The following is a 16,402-nucleotide window of genomic DNA, read 5'->3' as shown; positions in this document are numbered from 1 at the left end:
TAGGAGGAGCCACAAGGATAGGGGCAGCAGGAAAAAGACATGGGGACAGGAGATGGGGACATTGGATATTGCGGGAATGAGGGACATGCTGATGAGGTCACGGGGTGGGAAGTGGGGACACTGTAGGGAAGATGACACTTCAGGATGGGAATATCGCGGGGATGAGAGATGGGGACACCGTGGGGATGGGGACACGGGGATAGGAAGCGTAGGGATGGGGACACTCTAGGGACGGTGACATTTCAGGGATGTGGATATCGCGGGGATGGGAGATGGGGACACCGCGGGGACGAGGGCCCGGGTTACCGAGGCCCGGAGGGCCTGGCATGCCGGGGCCTTTCCCTCGGCCATCCCAGGGCAGGCCAGCTCAGCCGCCCGCCGGACACCGGTAGGGACCCCCATTCCGCTCGGGAAAAGTCCCGCACCGCCCGCGGGGTCTCGGTGGGGCCGTACCCGCCATCCTTCCCTCCCTCCCGCCGCTCACCGCCGGCCCCGCCGCCCGTTCGAGCCTTCCCGCGCCCGCCGCCGCCGCTCCGCCCTCAGCGGGGCTGGGCCCGAGCCGTCAGCGCGGGGCGGGGCGGCCCCGGCAGCGGGGATGGCGGCGGCGGCGGCGGCCGGCTGAGGGGCCGCGGCTGCCAGCGCCGAGCCCGCCCAGCTGCCGGCACCGGGCTGGGGCCAGAAGCGGCGGAGAGAGCCGGGCCCGCCGCGCCATCGTGAGTTGGGGTCGGGGCTGAGGGGACGGGGCTGAGGGGCGAGCAGCGATGCTGGGAAATCGGGGTCTCCTGTCAGCGGGGTGGCTCGGAGTCTGTGTCCCCGTCGGTCACCGGGGGGGATCGGGGTCTGTGTCCCTGTCGGTAACCTGGGGGCTCGGACCAGGGTCGCCTGTCACCCATCGGTGGGGGGGGTTGGCCTGAGGTCCGCCCTCTGTCACCGCGGTGCTCGGGCCGGGGTCAGCGCTCTGTCCCCCGGGGGGCTCGGTCCAGGGTTTGCTGTCACCGAGGGGCTGAGCCTTGTCACCACAGGGACTCGGTCCGGGGTGTGCTGTCACCGTGGGGCTGAGCCTTGTCACCACGGGGACTCGGTCCGGGGTCTGCTGTCGCCGAGGGGCTGAGCCGCTGTCAGTGACCGGGGGCTCAGGGTCTCCTGTCACCGACGGCGTTCAGTCCTCGGAGGTCTCCTGTCACCGAGGGGGATTCGGTCCAGAGTCCTCTCTCTGCCACCCGGGGATTCGGTCCTTTTGCCTCTCTTCTGAAAAACCCCGTTCCCAACGTTTGTATCCTAACACAAATAGGGCACATATTTATCCTTCTGTATACGGATTTAATGGCAGCTCCTCAAGAGGCACAGGAACGGCAGGGAAAGCCCAAATGAGGGGCTGTGCCCTTCACCCCCCTTTGGGCAGTACCCCCATAACAGCGGTAGGGCTGCAGGATCAAACCCCTTTGGAGATCTTTATGGTCATTATGGGATTACTCTGGAATTCCAGCCATCCTGATGCCTGTGAGAGGTGGAGGTGACAGCAGTGGTAGTCAGGCAGGTAGCGATTGCACTGCAAAAATCATTAAGCTCTCTTTTTTTTTTTTTTTTTGTGGCTGAAAAATAGGAAGAAAGCATCCTGGCTGATCTCTTGAAGGATAAAAAAAAAAAAAACTAGAATTGAACATACCTGAAATAAAGAGGAAAAAACAGCGTTATCTGTTTTCCCTTTATGTAGCCTTAATGATCTGGCCCAGTTTATTCCTGTTTCTAAGAAAAAATTGCTTCCAGGCAAAACCCTTTTATCTTCAGTTTTGCTCTGCAGCAGGGTTATTGGTGGTTGGGGTGAGCAGAGTGATTTATTTATATTGGAAATGTGTTTCTCTCTAATACTCACATTGCTGGTAGTTTCATGAATGAATAAGTGACAGGATTACAAAGCAGGCACAATTCTTTAAAAAAAAATATAGAAATATGGCCAGATTTCATTATTAAACCTCGTGGAAGCTGTGTAGAGACATGTTTTCCATGGGTGTATCCTACATATTTCAGTAAATCGTGATTTCTGGCGAGGATAATGTGTTCTAGAGAAATGATTCGGAGCTGAACTGCTTATCAGATGAGTGGGAAGACCAAGCTATTCCTGCTGCAAGCCGCTGCCTGGGATGGAGACAAATGCCTGTCAAATGTGTTTATTTTTCTTAATCACTTTAATTTTCGGAGGCTCTGATAGAAACTGCACCTAAAGTGTTTTGCACTATAAAAGCCATTTTACATTCGGTTCTGTGTAACAACTAATTTCCTCGTCTGGAGGTGCTGCCTGCTGGGATAACTCTTTGAACAGCACGGGAGAACTGGGGGGAGGTTTTTCAGGGAGGGTTTTCAGGATCCCGTGGTCACTTGTCCGAGGGGCTGCAGGCGCTGTGGCTTTGTGGCATCCGAAGCGACACGGCCACCAAATGCAAAGTTCTACTTTGAAATCCGGCTGGGAGCTCGGGCTGGTTTGATTAATAGGTGTGAGTGGCTGCGAGCGGGGCGGGAGCCGAGAATCGCTGCTCTGCTCGGTTTCTGGGTGGAGCACGGAGTGTTGGTCATGGACCATAAAGCTTTCACTGATTTAGTGCTGGAGAGGCTGCTGAGGTTTGCCAAGCGCTGCCTGCATCTCTCTTGCCACACATGAGCAGAGCTTCATTAAGGCAGGAGATACGAGCAGCCCTCACCTCTGGCACCTGCTGCCAGCTCAGTTCCACCTCCTGGGAGTGAATAAAATATCCCTCGTGTTGAGGTTAGTTGGGCATGGCCCCCCTCCTCCTACAGTTCTGGGGGTAAATCAAGGGTATTATAGAGGAAGAAATATTTAGGTTGGCAATGGTACCTTTAGAAAGTCTTTTTCTTTTGTGTGTATGTGTGATAATTGCTTTAATTTGCTGTAAATGCCTCTAGAGTCAAGCTTAGATATTTTTAGATGGTATCATAAATCAAAGTAAAGCCAAAACTGAAGAAAAATAATTTAGACAGAGGAATTAAGATTTATTGTTATCCTTAGTAGGTTAGGAAGGTCAGGTTTTAAAATGTGGTCTTGTGGCAAAAACCTAATTGGATGAAATTAATGAAAGCAGCTTGTGACCAGTGAGATTTTGTTTTAAAATAACTTTTATGTAAGTTATGAAAGAAAAGTACTCCAGTTAATTGCAGCTTGCTCTTTTCTCTCAGGATTTTATCAGCTCTACAAAATCAACTTCCATAACAATTCCGAAATTGATTCATTGTTCTTTGTGAGCCTTCTTTTGTTGTCTAATTAGAGGCACAATACAGCAACGCTTGGTGTGCTTGGGACAGAAAACTTTCCAAGTTCTTCCTGCATAGGAGGGTTGTGCAGTGTGGGAGCACCAGGGAGGTGGTGGGACCTTCATCCTGGGAGGTTTTCAGGACGTGGCCAGGCCATGCCATTGCTCTCCTGAGCCCACACTGGCAGCAATCCCATTCCAAGTGGGAGGTCGGGCTGGAGACCCCCCACCATCTGTTTCTTCTTCTTACAGAAAGGAAAGCAGCTTGATGAAGATGACTGCTGGGCTAGAGGCAAGGATCCAGCAGCTCAGGACATAAGTATCTGGTTAAAGCAGTTCAGTATTCAAGTATTTCTTGAATAAATGAAAAAAAAAAAAAAAGGCTGTCTACATTAATGGTTTGGGTTCTCCTATTGGCGTTATTGATTAGACATATGGTGAGGTTGTCACTGTCTTACCACAGCTGTGGGTTGCAGCCTACCCCTGGCTAGGAGGGAATATTGTTATCCCTCCAAACAGCAACTGGATATTGGTTTGTCTGGGCTTGAAGTCTCAGGGTAGAGGCATCAGCTCCTGAAAGAAAAAGCACCTTGTCTGCAGACAAGAGGGAGGAACCTCTGAAGGAGGGAGCTGGGCACAGCACAAAACCAACAGCAAAAGCCACCCAGCTCTCTGCCTGTCCTCAGGGACTGTAGCTGTGACAGTGTTGGGTAACCTCAGACTACCAGCCGGGTCCTGTGGCCCGAAGTGAACTCTGCTCATCCCCCCACGTGTCTTTATCTTTGCTGTTTCTTTAGGGGAAAGGGTTTCCAGCATAAGGGTTTTGTCAAATCTGCCATCATTGGAGATGCCTGAGGTGTCCCCGTGCAGGACGAGGCTTTTGCAGGCAGGACACTCATTATTTGTCCCAAAAGGAGCTCAGACGTGATGTGTATGAGCTGCACAGCGCTGGACTCCTCCATTTAACCTTCCCCTCTAGGGAAAAGTACACTCTGTGTTCCCTCTCTTTTATCCTTGCCCTCCTGTCCTGCTCTTCCTTAATGGAAGTATGTGGCATTTCCCGTGGATGCTGCACTGAAAGGAAGAGCTGCTTTAGATGGATGGCCTGAAGTGGTAATAGAGTTCTGAATGCATTCCTTGCCCTTTATGCCTTGTTCTTTCTGACACTTTAATTATTTTTGGTCCCCATTTTATTGGTGGGGCTGTGAATCACTGATCCAGAAGGGTGTGAAGGTGTGATCCCTCGCTGTAATGCCAAGCCTTTGAGAGGCAGCTCTCCTGCAGCACACAGCTTGTAACACATGGTCAGGTTCAAACCTGGCTTTAGTAGGATGACATCCCTTTTTTTCTTCATTTGTTCCCTGCTCTTTTCACAGCTCTAGTGCTCTGTCTGATTAGCAATTCCTGCTCTGACGTGGCAGAAGCAGTGCCTGGGCTCCAGCAGCCCTTCAAACCCCAGGGAAGCAGCTCTGGCTAATGGTGCGTGGCTTTGCAGCATCACGTGCTGCTTCCCCAGCTTCTCTTTCAGGGTTCAGGTACCACTAATGATTCCTGACAGGAGAAAGGTACAAAGGAGAAGGTGGCTTTACAGCTCAATACAACAGCAGCTCAGAAATTCCATAAAACCTTTGCTTCTTTCAGTTGCAAGGCTGAAGTTAGGAGATAACAGGCACTTCTGGGTTTTGTGTGTTTTGCAGTTTTTAATTAAAAGCCCAAATTCTGCATGTTCTTATTCCTTGTATGGGCTGGATGAGCAGAATGAGATAATTGAAGGTTTCAAAAGCAATTACAAACTGTCGTATCCTAATTTTTAAGTACTTGACTTTGTAACCTCAGTGATTTCTCTCTGTCCAATTAAAAATCCCATATATAGACAATTGAAGTATTTTACTACAGATTGAATCTAAAAACTTTTTGTCTTCAGTGACTTCAGATTATCACCAGGGTAAATGAGATTGCTTTTTTTCCCTCATCTTTTTGAATTGTGGAGAAAATTCAGTGCTCCACTCTAGGTATTTCTGGATGAAAAATATCAACGTTCCAAAAGCAATCAATGAATCCTGGTCTAAATAAAGATGTTTTGAGTCTCATACACAAATGTTTCCTTTCTCCTGTCTTCATTGTGTCTTGCCACGCTTTCATTGAAAAGCAATTTGCAAAACCCTGAGAGAAGAAAAATAAATCTCTGGTTTAATCATTGATTTGTAATTGCTGAAATATGGACCCTTTTCTATGATTCCTCTTGGTACCAGTGAGGTGATATTCATCTGCATTGCTCTAATTTTCTTCCCAACATATTTCCAATATTGAACCTCTCTTACCTTCATTCTACATTTCTGCATCTCCTCCCTTCCCCTGCCTTTTCCTTTCCCCCACAGCTCTCAGGTCTGTGGGTTTTAAATAAGGAATGCAATGTGAAAAATTCCTGGGTGAAAGTTCCATCTGGGATACATTTGGCCCACAGATTGCATGTGAGCCTTTTGGCAAGGCTGTCTTGTTCTTTTACTGAAAGCAGAGGCTCGAACTCAGCCTGTGCAGCCCCGGGGGACTGCAGAGAGGTTGTGTCATGCTGGCTAATCCTGATGATGAGAATGGATTGAATGGAGAGAGGAAGTGGATGCCCTTTTCTTTTCCTGCTTAGTATTTGCCATGTCAATTAGTTGTAAAAAAATCCGAAACCCCAAAACAGCACGACAGAAAAACCCACAGCCAAAAAAAAAAAAAAAAAAACAAAAACCCAACAAAAAAACCCCAGTGCAACAGAGGAAATGTGCATGGTTTTGGTGCAGGAGCATCACAGAATCATAGAATATCCTGATTATTGTAAGTGATGGGAAATATTTCTATATCCTGCCATGCCTCAGGGGGTATAGCATCCATACCATATTGCTATCTATGTAGCTTGAAAAAATCCTGCTCCACTTTCAACTGAGTAATCAAAAGAGGATTTTTTTCATATTTTTTTCAAAGTGCAGCAATCAAAAGGAAACCTCTTATCTATGTGAGAATTCAATATACCTTTGGAAACAAAGGAAAATGAAAGCAGCAACCGTAGGTCTCAAAGCAACACTGATTTTAATAATGTAAACTTCCTTCTCTAATGAGTAATAAGCAGTTCCATCTTTCACGGCCTTTTAAAATTGCTTTTAGTGAAGGGCTGGATTGTTTTAATCCTTTTCAGTATGTAAAGCCCCAGATATTTCAATCCCTTAGGGCCTCAGTATTTCCTAGCTCCCTTCCTTTGAAAAGGCAGAGGAAAACAGCTTTCAGAAACTGACAGAATCTGTGACTGATAAAATTTAGGGTTTGTTTTTTTTTTTTATCCTGAAAGTGACCCAAAAGTGTCAGTTAAGAAAAAGATCTCTGGCATCCCACCCTGTGGATTAGTAGCAAACAGGCATATCATCTAGGTACAGTAGCTCTTTGTACTCTGACCTACTTGTTTCTGTTCTGGTTTGTTCCTTCTTGAAGGGTTATTTGGAAGAGATGCAGAATTTGCTCCATAAACAGCTAAAGCAGTATCACCTGCCCCAGGAAGGGTTTCCTTTTGAAATGGGCCCTGGCACAACGGGGTTGCCAACACCTAAAACGTTCTGCTCTGCTGCATAATCAGAATGAGAACTCAACAAAGATGGTTTTTTCTGGAGGATGCTTTACCCAAAGAAGGGTTAAGAGCTTTTTCTGGGATCAGGCTGGTATTTGTGGGGTGTGCTACTGAATTCACCTCAATCACATGATTTTTACATGGTCACCAATTAATTGTCACTGTTGTTCTGTATCCACCAGCTCTGCTGTTGCATTGTGCGTGTGCATAGCAGTGAACTGAGCTGTGTTTTCTTTTTCCTTAGATATTTCCAGAAAGTGCCTCGAGGAAGCTTCCTTATGTAGAAAAACCCCACAAGAAACACAGTGTGCGCTTCCTGGCAACTTGTGAAGCAAAGCTGTCACAATGGCAGAAAACAAGGAGAGCAGTGCGAAAAACGCAGATGTGAGGCCCAAAAGCAGCCGGAGCAGAAGCGCAGACAGAAAGGATGGGTACGTCTGGAGTGGGAAGAAGCTCTCCTGGTCCAAGAAAAGCGAGCATTGTCCTGATGCTGAAACAGCAAGCGCTGCAGGAAGGCCAGGGAATAATTTAAGGAGCCAAGAGAGGAAGTACAGCTGCTCATCCATCGAGCTGGATCTGGACCGGTCCTGTGGGCACAGGTTTTTAGGCCGGTCTCTCAAACAGAAGCTGCAGGATGCTGTGGGTCAGTGCTTCCCCATAAAGAACTGCAGCAGCCGGCACGCCTCGGGACTGCCATCCAAAAGGAAAATCCATATCAGTGAGCTGATGCTGGATAAGTGTCCTTTCCCCCCACGCTCAGAGCTGGCTTTCCGGTGGCACCTGATCAAAAGGCACACGGCCCCTATAAGTCCAAAGGCAGAGGAATGGATAATTGCTGATTTATCCCAGCACGAGGAAAGGGAGGATCAGCTGCGAGACGAGGAGATTGCCAATGGGAGAATGGACTCTCCCTCCCCATCCTGTGACTTCCCTGACAGCAGCTCCTCTCGGGGTGACCCGAGGCCTGAGCTGGTGACAGGTAAGGTGGCCAGGAGCAGTAGAGATGAGAGCGACATGGACTCCGATGATGAAGTCATAACTCTGTGCACGAGCTCTCGAAAACGAAACAAGCCCAAGTGGGAAATGGATGACGAGCTGCTACGGATGGAAACGCCCCCAAAATACCACACCCAGATCGATTATGTGCACTGCCTAGTGCCAGACCTCCTCCAGATCAATAACAACCCCTGCTACTGGGGAGTCATGGATAAATACGCAGCGGAGGCGCTGCTGGAAGGAAAGCCAGAGGGAACCTTTCTGCTGCGGGACTCTGCCCAGGAGGACTATTTGTTTTCCGTGAGCTTCAGGCGCTACAGTCGCTCCCTCCACGCCCGGATAGAGCAGTGGAACCACAACTTCAGCTTTGATGCCCACGATCCCTGTGTCTTCCATTCTCCTGACATCACAGGACTCCTAGAACACTACAAAGATCCAAGTTCCTGTATGTTCTTTGAACCACTTTTGTCCACCCCCCTGAACAGGACCTTTCCCTTCTCTCTCCAGCATATATGTAGAACAGTCATTTGCAACTGTACAACTTATGATGGTATCGATGCACTTCCCATTCCTCCCTCGGTGAAGCTGTATCTGAAGGAATATCATTATAAGTCAAAAGTTAGAGTGCTCAGGATCGATGTACCAGAGCAGCAAAGCTAGAAAATATTTTTGTGAATGAAATTTTCTCCAAACAGACAATAGTATGTTCAATCTCTTTTCCTTCTAGGTTTTTTTTAAATAGCAACTTGATTATTTTTTCTTCTTCTGCATATTATTTACCACCCAAACTAGTCTCTGTTTAAATGTACTTTTGAGTCTTCACAGCTCTCTTTTTTAGAAATTATATTCATTGTGGGCTTTTGGTACTGTCCCTAGGCTAGAGTTTTATGGAATTCCAGGTAGGCTTTCTGGTATTTCTATAGATGGATAGTCGTTAGATCTAAAACCCCCTGAAAATCAGTTTTGAACTTGATCTGTCTTTTCTATTGTAGTTGACACGTGTTGCTGACATGATTGAAATGATGCACTGTTAACTAAAGATTGAGTCACCTGTATTTTCTGCATTTCTTTTAAAATGAGTGCTCTAGCCTCTGTGTGTGCGTGTGTCTGTCCATCCCTTTCCACTGCAGTAAATTCACCAGTCTATTTCTAACATTACTATTCCAAGCAAAATGAAGTTTGAAAGAGGATATGATCTTTCTATAAATATATCAGGGGACTAAATACCAGGGAGAGGAAAAACAATTCAAGTTAAGGACAACACTCAGTGCAGGAACAAACATGTATAAACTGGTCCTGAAAAGATTTTGGTTGGAGAGGAGGAAGACTCGTCGTCGTCAGAGCAGCGGGGCTCTGGAAGAGCTTTTCATTTTGTATAATAGCAGTAAAAAGCAAACTGCTCATAAACTGGGATTTGATCAGTGTCTGGAAGAGATAATCATGTAGTTACTTATGATAGATGAGGCTTGGACTTGGGAGCTCTGTTTCTGTGTTACTGTTGCATTATATGAAATACCCAGTTTTTGCTGTAGGAGCTGCCACCACTTAAATGATAAAGCACAGGGTGGGAGGGTGGGGAGGAAGATATTTCCTTAAAAATCTGCATATTTAATCATCTGATTCTGCATGGTTGAGCCTGAGGTGATGGTGAATAACTTTGCTACTTTGTTAGTAGGGGAGTTGGTTTTTTTAAATAAGTATAGTTTTAAAAAAAAAAACAAGTCTGCAGATTTTTCTTGCAATGTGAAGCATTCGGGCGAATGGCTTCCTGCCAAATTCCATGTACGGGAAAACCATGCATGGATAATGCTCCTAAAAGCATTACTTACATTACATGGGCAGGCAGAGCTGCTGCTGAGTTGTTGGTGGAATCCCACGAGACTCAGTGGAAGTGGGTTCAGGCAGGAAACTCCAGGAGGTGCAGCAGTGACCTGCAGCTCTGTTCCTTGGATGTGCTTTATCTCCTGTCCCAAACTGGGCCCAGAACTCCTGTGCCAAAAGAATGTGAGATGGTGTAATTGTAACTCCAACAACTACTTTGTTTCCTCTCCTTTGACCACAGGGAGTCCTTGTATCCTCTCAAAATGCTTTTGAAACTGAGCCCCAAGCCTGCCAAATTACAAATGTGTTTAATTTCACGCATGTGAAGGATCCTATCAAAAAATCAGCAATGACCTGTGGGTGAGGTTATCACTGAATGGTTGGGGTTGGAAGGGAGCTCTGGAGAGGATCTCATCCAAGGCCTCTGCTCAAGCACAGGATCACATCCAGGTGGGTTTAAACATCTCCAGAGTAGGAGACTCCACAGTCTGCCAGCACAGCCTGTTCTAGGCCTCCATCACCTGCACAGTAAAGAGGTTTTTCCTCATATTCAGATGGAACTTCCTGTGTTTTAGTTTGTGCCTGTTGCTCCTTGTCCTGTCTCAGGGCACCACTGGGAAGAGTCTGTTCCCATCCTCCTGACACCTGCCCTTAAGGTGTTTGTACGGATCGATTGGTTCCCCTCTCAGCTGGCACTTCTCCAGAGCTGAGGCCCAGCTCCCTCAGCCTTTCCTCATAGGAGAGATGCTCCAGTCTCCTCCCCACCTTCACAGCCCCCCCACTCCAGTCATTCCTCGTATTTCTGGACACAGCAGTCCCAGCTGAGCCCTCAGCAGGGCTGAGGAGAGGGGCAGGATCACCTCCCTCTGCCTGCTGGCCACACTTTCCCTCATGCAGCCCAGGATACCATTGGCCTTCTTGGCCACAAGGACACAGTGCTGGCTCACCCCTGGTCCCTCACCACAGCTCTGCTTTCCAGCAGGTCAGCCCCCAGCCTGGACTGGTGCATGGGGTTATTCTTCCCCAGGATAGGGGGACCCTGCTTGAACTTCCTTAGGTTCCTCTCCCTTGCCATCTCTCCAGCCTGTTCCCAGTCTGGCTGAGTGTCAGCACAGCCTGTTGGTGTGTCAGCCACTCCTCCCAGTTCTGTATCACCAGCAAACCTGCTGAGGGAACACTCTGTCCCTTCATCCAGGGTGGTGAATAAGCTGAACAAGACTGGACTCATCACTGATCCCTTGGGAATCTGTGTGCAGGCAAGGAGCAGTAGAACACAGTGCTGTAGAGTCTGGCTCCAAGATTGTAGACTCAGACTAAGCAATACTTCCATCTGAATCTTTTCATTTCACCTTGTACAGAATCCTGTAGATTTGTGGACATCAAATCCATCCTGCAAGGTGGCTGCTCAGGAGTTACCAAGGGAGCTTTGCCATGCAACTCCAGCAGGACCTGCCACCCTGCCCTTACCCCCAACCTGAGCAGATAAAACCCTTTCCACTGAGCTGCTGCCACTGTGATGATGTAAACAGATTTCCAGGGACATCTGCCTAGAGACCAGCCCGTTTGTTTTCACTGGGTTTTAAATAGGTTTGGAACCAAAGTCTCCAGGGAGAAAATGCTAACACATCAATCCATGGCATCGCACATGGATGAGCGCGCTCCGGGATGAATTCTCAGCTGCTATAAATCAGCATGGCTTTATTGATACACTTAGAGTGGCTTCTCCCAGCTGAGATCCTCCCTCCTTCATGCCCAAATGGAACTGTGGCACTGATGTCAGAAAAATGACCGGGTTTTTTCTGTAATTTTTATCTTGTGCTGCTTCCATTCATTATCTTTTGCATAAACTGTATTTTATCACGGGCAGCTTTATATTGCTAAGTCTGTTTTACCCTGTCGCTACCATTTTCCAGATGCAATGTAGGGATCATCATTGCTCTGCTCTTGTCCACTGTTCCCATCATGGTGGGATGGTGGGCTGGGATTTGGGTGGCTGCAGTACAAAAGAAAAGCTTCTGGTTCAAGATCTGGAGTGACGTCAGAGATATTTGCAGTCTGCTTGATTAAAATTCTCTTTCAGAAACTCCTAATTAGGGCAAAAAACTCATAATTTTAGATAGGGACTAGCATTATTTTTATGGCAGGATCATAAAACTTAGATTTTGACCAAAAGTTGTTCTTCAGAAGTTACTGAAGGCCACTGTCATTTTCAAGATCAGCAGATTTTGTCCCTTCAAAATGAAAGGCCAGGAGAGAACCTTTTTTGGGGTATCATTCCCCAACACACTGCATTTCAGTGTCATTTTGGATGCAGCCTACATTGTTTTGACATGAGTTGATGCATCACTTACCCCAAAAACATCTTGAGCACTCCAAATTTAGGAAACCTATATAATACAGCAGTTGGGGGAAGAAGGTGTGGCACATAAAAATAGTGTCTTAAAGATTAGTGGGGCAGCTAATTGCATTAGGTTAGAGAAATCATATGTGGAAAGTATTGATAAATGGAATTTTGTAAAAGTTCCCACTATTTGTTTCTGATTTTTGATCACCTGTGTGACATTTGTCCCTAATGACAGAGTTATGCCACACATGCAGTCTGTGCAAGTCCATGGCATGAACTGTATGTTCTTTTGGAAAAGAAGAGCTCAAAAGGCCTATTTTGTTTAAATCCATTTATCTTTTTTTTCTCTTTTTTCCCTCTCTATTTTAAATAAACTTGGTAGGTCTGGTTTTACAATATGCCAAGAATCATCATCCTAAATTTTTCCTCCCCCTGCTGTCATTAACAATCCTATCAGTGCTGCTCATTCCAGTACCACCTTGGAACACCTCAACCCAAACACAAGCAAGTCTTGAATTCAGTTTTGAAACCCTCTATAAAATTAGCCTCAAAAACAGGGTAAGAACTTCCATTTTCTAAAATCACCAAATCCTAGAATAGTTTGGGTTGGAAGGGACCTTACAGATCATCCAGTTCCACCCCCTGCCATGGGCAGGGACACCTTCCACTATCCCAGGTTACTCCAAGCTCCATCCAGCCTGGCCTTGGACACTTCCCAGGATGAGGAGTCCACAGCTTCTCTTCTCAGCCCAAATCCTGCCAAGACAGAAATCCCCCATTCTTCAGGATGAAGATTTAAAGTGGAACAAGGAAAGGTGCAGAGATGTGCCAAAATCACGTGTTCAAGATTATGCCAGTGGTTGAGCAAGGTCATAAATCCAGAGGTGACTTTGGCCACAGCTGCTCTGTTTTGGGACACCCAGCCAGCTTTGCATCAGGAATTGTGTCTGCAAGATGTGCTTTGAATTGTTTTGAAGGTTGTCCCATAGCAGCACAGTAGATACAGAGTGTATTGAATTGGTGTGAACAGCAACTGGTTAAAAAAAGATCCGATTTTCATAAATTATTTTGATATAAGGTGGGGGGAAATGGTCAGGCTCTTGATGCACGCTGGGCAAACTCCATATACAAGTTATTTTTATGGGATGGTTTAGAAAAAAAATTAAACACTCTTTCCATTAATTGTGCCCTCTGGAGTTTGCTTTTGCCTGGAATGACTTTTTGCAGGTCTGTAACAATGTCACTCATTGGCCCCGGGCCACACCATCGATACAGAGTGACTTCAGCTCCAGCAGAATCATTGATGGGCTTGGGACAGTTTGTGTGTCTGATAATTGGGAATACACATTTCTTCTCGATTTTCCTATTCTCAGCATTTGTCTTGATGAAATCCAGGGTGTATTTGGAGCAGGATATGTTTATTTATAGCAGCACATGCAACTGTTTAGAAAAAACAAACCAACAAATTATCATGATTTAAATGCTTTCCTTTTAAAGACGCTGGTGGACTTGCAGTATAAAGAAGAAATCCTTGTATGATGCAGTCATACAGGGCCTTACTATAAAATTGACATGCTCTTAAATAATTAAAAACGGGGATACTTTAATTTTGAAAAAGGATGCTGGAGGAAGGAGGTTAAAGGAAGCTTTTAGTCAGATCCAAGGTTAGATTTATTGATCTAGTGATCAATCCTTTTCTCTTTCCTGAATTTAAAGCTAATGGGAGACTGTGGTCAGAGATGAGTGGCTTTTAGTTAAGGTTTTTGACTCTTATAAATAATACAACAAATGTCCTAGTAAGTAATAAGAAATAAGATACTCACTCATTCTTTTTAAATAGAACAAACGTGGCAAACAAGACTCAGCTGTAATTTTTGAAGTCATTTATTAGACAAATTGCTCTTCTCTACTTCTTTTACAAGAGAGACATAAACCATTATATTATTTATTCATGAATCATAGCCATTAAGATGATAAATCAAATTATCAGCTTCCTGTCTCTCTTCAGTTTTAATCATTTTTTATAGTTCATGCACTATAAAGACAGCTTCCTTCCTATGAAACAAGAGACCTTCAGAGACCTTTTTATTGTAAACGTACATTTCCTTCCCATTTTAAAGTATATCCTAGTGATTTTCCCTGTCAATTTTATCTGCAATAAAAATCCAATAAGGAACTTGTTCATTGATTCAATATGGCAAAGTTAGCCATGAAGTAAGTGATTTTGGTTAACCTCTGAAACAATGGAGCACTGGAAAATGCAGTTAGAGGACTTTTTTCCTGCCACCCCTAAATGTGCATGGTGTTAATAGAGAGAAATATTTAATAGAGAGAAATCTTGACACAAGCTCACCTAGACCTTTCACAAAGGGTTTAATGTGATCTCTGCAGTAGTATCACTTTTAAAATGCACTGAAACTTCTTTTTTTTCTGCTCTATTCACACAGGCAGCACATCTTCTCCTCTGCCCATGAGGTGGGAGAGCTGAGATGCTCTGTGTGTGTGTGTGTGAGCTGAGATGCTGTGTGTGTGTGAGATGCTGTGTGTGTGTGTGATGCTCTGTGTGTGTGTGTGTGTGTGAGCTGAAATGCTGTGTGTGTGAGCTGAAATGCTCTGTGTGTGTGTGTGTGTGTGTGAGATGCTCTGTGTGTGTGTGTGTGTGTGAGATGCTGTGTGTGTGTGTGTGAGATGCTGTGTGTGTGTGTGTGTGTGAGCTGAAATGCTTTAACACATCCTCTTTTCCCTCGCTCTCCGCCCGCGGCTGTCTGGCCCCGCATCTGTCGGCGGGCGTGGGTGGAGAAGTGTCCATTCAGAAGGAAATGCACATTGATTTCCATTCCCAGCAGCCTGCTGGCTGGTTTTAAACTTGATCATCCTCGGTAAAGGATACTCCCTGCTCAGGAAGCACCGATGAGGTCAGAGGTACCCTGGGTGAAAGAGGAGCCTCTGCATCACTACAAATATTCGTCTGTGCTGCAGTGTAAAAATCAATACTTGTTTACTCAACTCTATGAATAATACAGATTTGAACGTAAATATATAATTTATGCATCTAGAATCTATAGTGTGGGGCTGATGGGAGGTGCAATAACTTCCCTATATCCCTTTTAAAAATCCCCTGGGTGTCTGGGTGATGCGTTATCTGGACAAAACATATCCTCAGCCCAGCCTCCCCTCAGACAGGTCATTGCAAACATCTTCCTGTGGGGATCCTTTAGGAATGACTGCCAAGTGCCTCATGGATGGCCTTGTGTGGGCATTCCAGATATTTTATTGCTGTGGAGAATCCCTTGAACAGTGTGGGTTTGGGAGCAGTCTGAGGGATGCCTGTAGCAAGCACAGCTCCCGTGGTTGCCACAATGTGCTCAGAGGGCTGGAGCAGCTCTCCTGGGAGGAAAGGCTGAGAGAATTGGAATTGTTCAGCTTGGAGAAGAGAAGGCTTCAGGGTGACCTACATGTGGCCTTCCAGTACCTGAAGGCAGCCTACAAGAAATATGGAGAGGAACATTTTTAGAAGAGCATAGAATAACAGGGCAAGGGGAAGCGGATTCAATCTGACAGAGGGGAGGCTTAGATGAGATATTAGGATTAAATTCTTCCCTATGAGGAGTGTGAGACCCTGGCACAGGGTGCCCAGAGAAGCTGTGGCTGTCCCTGGATCCCTGGCAGTGTCCAAGGTCAGGTTGGACACTGGGACTTGGAGCATCCTGGGACAGTGGAAGGTGTCCCTGCCCATGGCAGAGGGGGTGGAATTTTATGATCTTTAAGGTCCCTTCCAACCCCAACCATTCCATGATTCTGTGAGGAACATTCCCACAACATAATTACCATCATTTCCCAGGAAGGATGTCTGACCAAAGCCAGAGTCCCTCTGCTAAAGCTGGGCCTTGAGAATGTGGATCCCTCTTCCCTGTTCTTGCACATCAAAATGATTCAGGAAAAACACTGGGCCCATGTTATGTCCCATAATCCAACAGTGCTGGCAAGTGCCAACTTAAAGATTTGAATCCAGATACAAGGTAGGAGATCGTTTGGCTATGTAGAAGCTCTTCCATCTAATTTTCCTTAATTTTATTTTTAATTCTTTGGGGAGAAAAAAGTCTTAATTATTTCTTCAGTCTGATGTTGAGCCAGTAGCTCAGAACATCTCTTGAGTTTGTTTCAGATGAGCAGGTTCATTGCCAGACCTTTTATTTTTAATGTGTGTCAATTGGACCAGACCACAGTCCATGGCTTGTGCTAACGTGGGATTTTTTTTGTTCAGGAAAAGGCTGGGTTTGTCCTTCCTAGCAGTTACATGATTGTATTTCTAGGTCAGGTCTTTATGTGTAGCCAAATGAAGTTTCAAATTGGACAAAACACCTAGTAAGGGTC

At 46.0% G+C, this 16,402-nt stretch overlaps 1 protein-coding gene across 1 annotated transcript; it reads left to right on the top strand.

Annotated features, from left to right (window-relative positions):
• The first annotated feature begins 588 nt into the window (after positions 1 to 588).
• Positions 589 to 8,950, top strand: SOCS4 (suppressor of cytokine signaling 4). The gene is made up of 2 exons (XM_014871441.2): positions 589 to 713; positions 7,112 to 8,950. Exon 2 carries the CDS (start codon positions 7,213 to 7,215, stop codon positions 8,521 to 8,523), a length of 1,311 nt encoding a protein of 436 aa, XP_014726927.2. The 5' UTR covers positions 589 to 713; positions 7,112 to 7,212; the 3' UTR covers positions 8,524 to 8,950.
• Positions 8,951 to 16,402: the final 7,452 nt, after the last annotated feature.

The sequence above is a fragment of the Sturnus vulgaris genome, chromosome 6 (genome assembly GCF_052056855.1).
Source record: "Sturnus vulgaris isolate bStuVul1 chromosome 6, bStuVul1.hap1, whole genome shotgun sequence".
Classification (NCBI taxonomy): Eukaryota; Metazoa; Chordata; class Aves; order Passeriformes; family Sturnidae; genus Sturnus; species Sturnus vulgaris.
Note: the sequence above shows the minus strand (reverse complement) of the source record. Positions and strands in the feature narration are given on the sequence as shown.

Bases quoted from the DNA above. Each gene is read 5' to 3' on its own strand.
- SOCS4 (XM_014871441.2), top strand. From the start codon at position 7,213: ATGGCAGAAAACAAGGAGAGCAGTGCGAAAAACGCAGATGTGAGGCCC.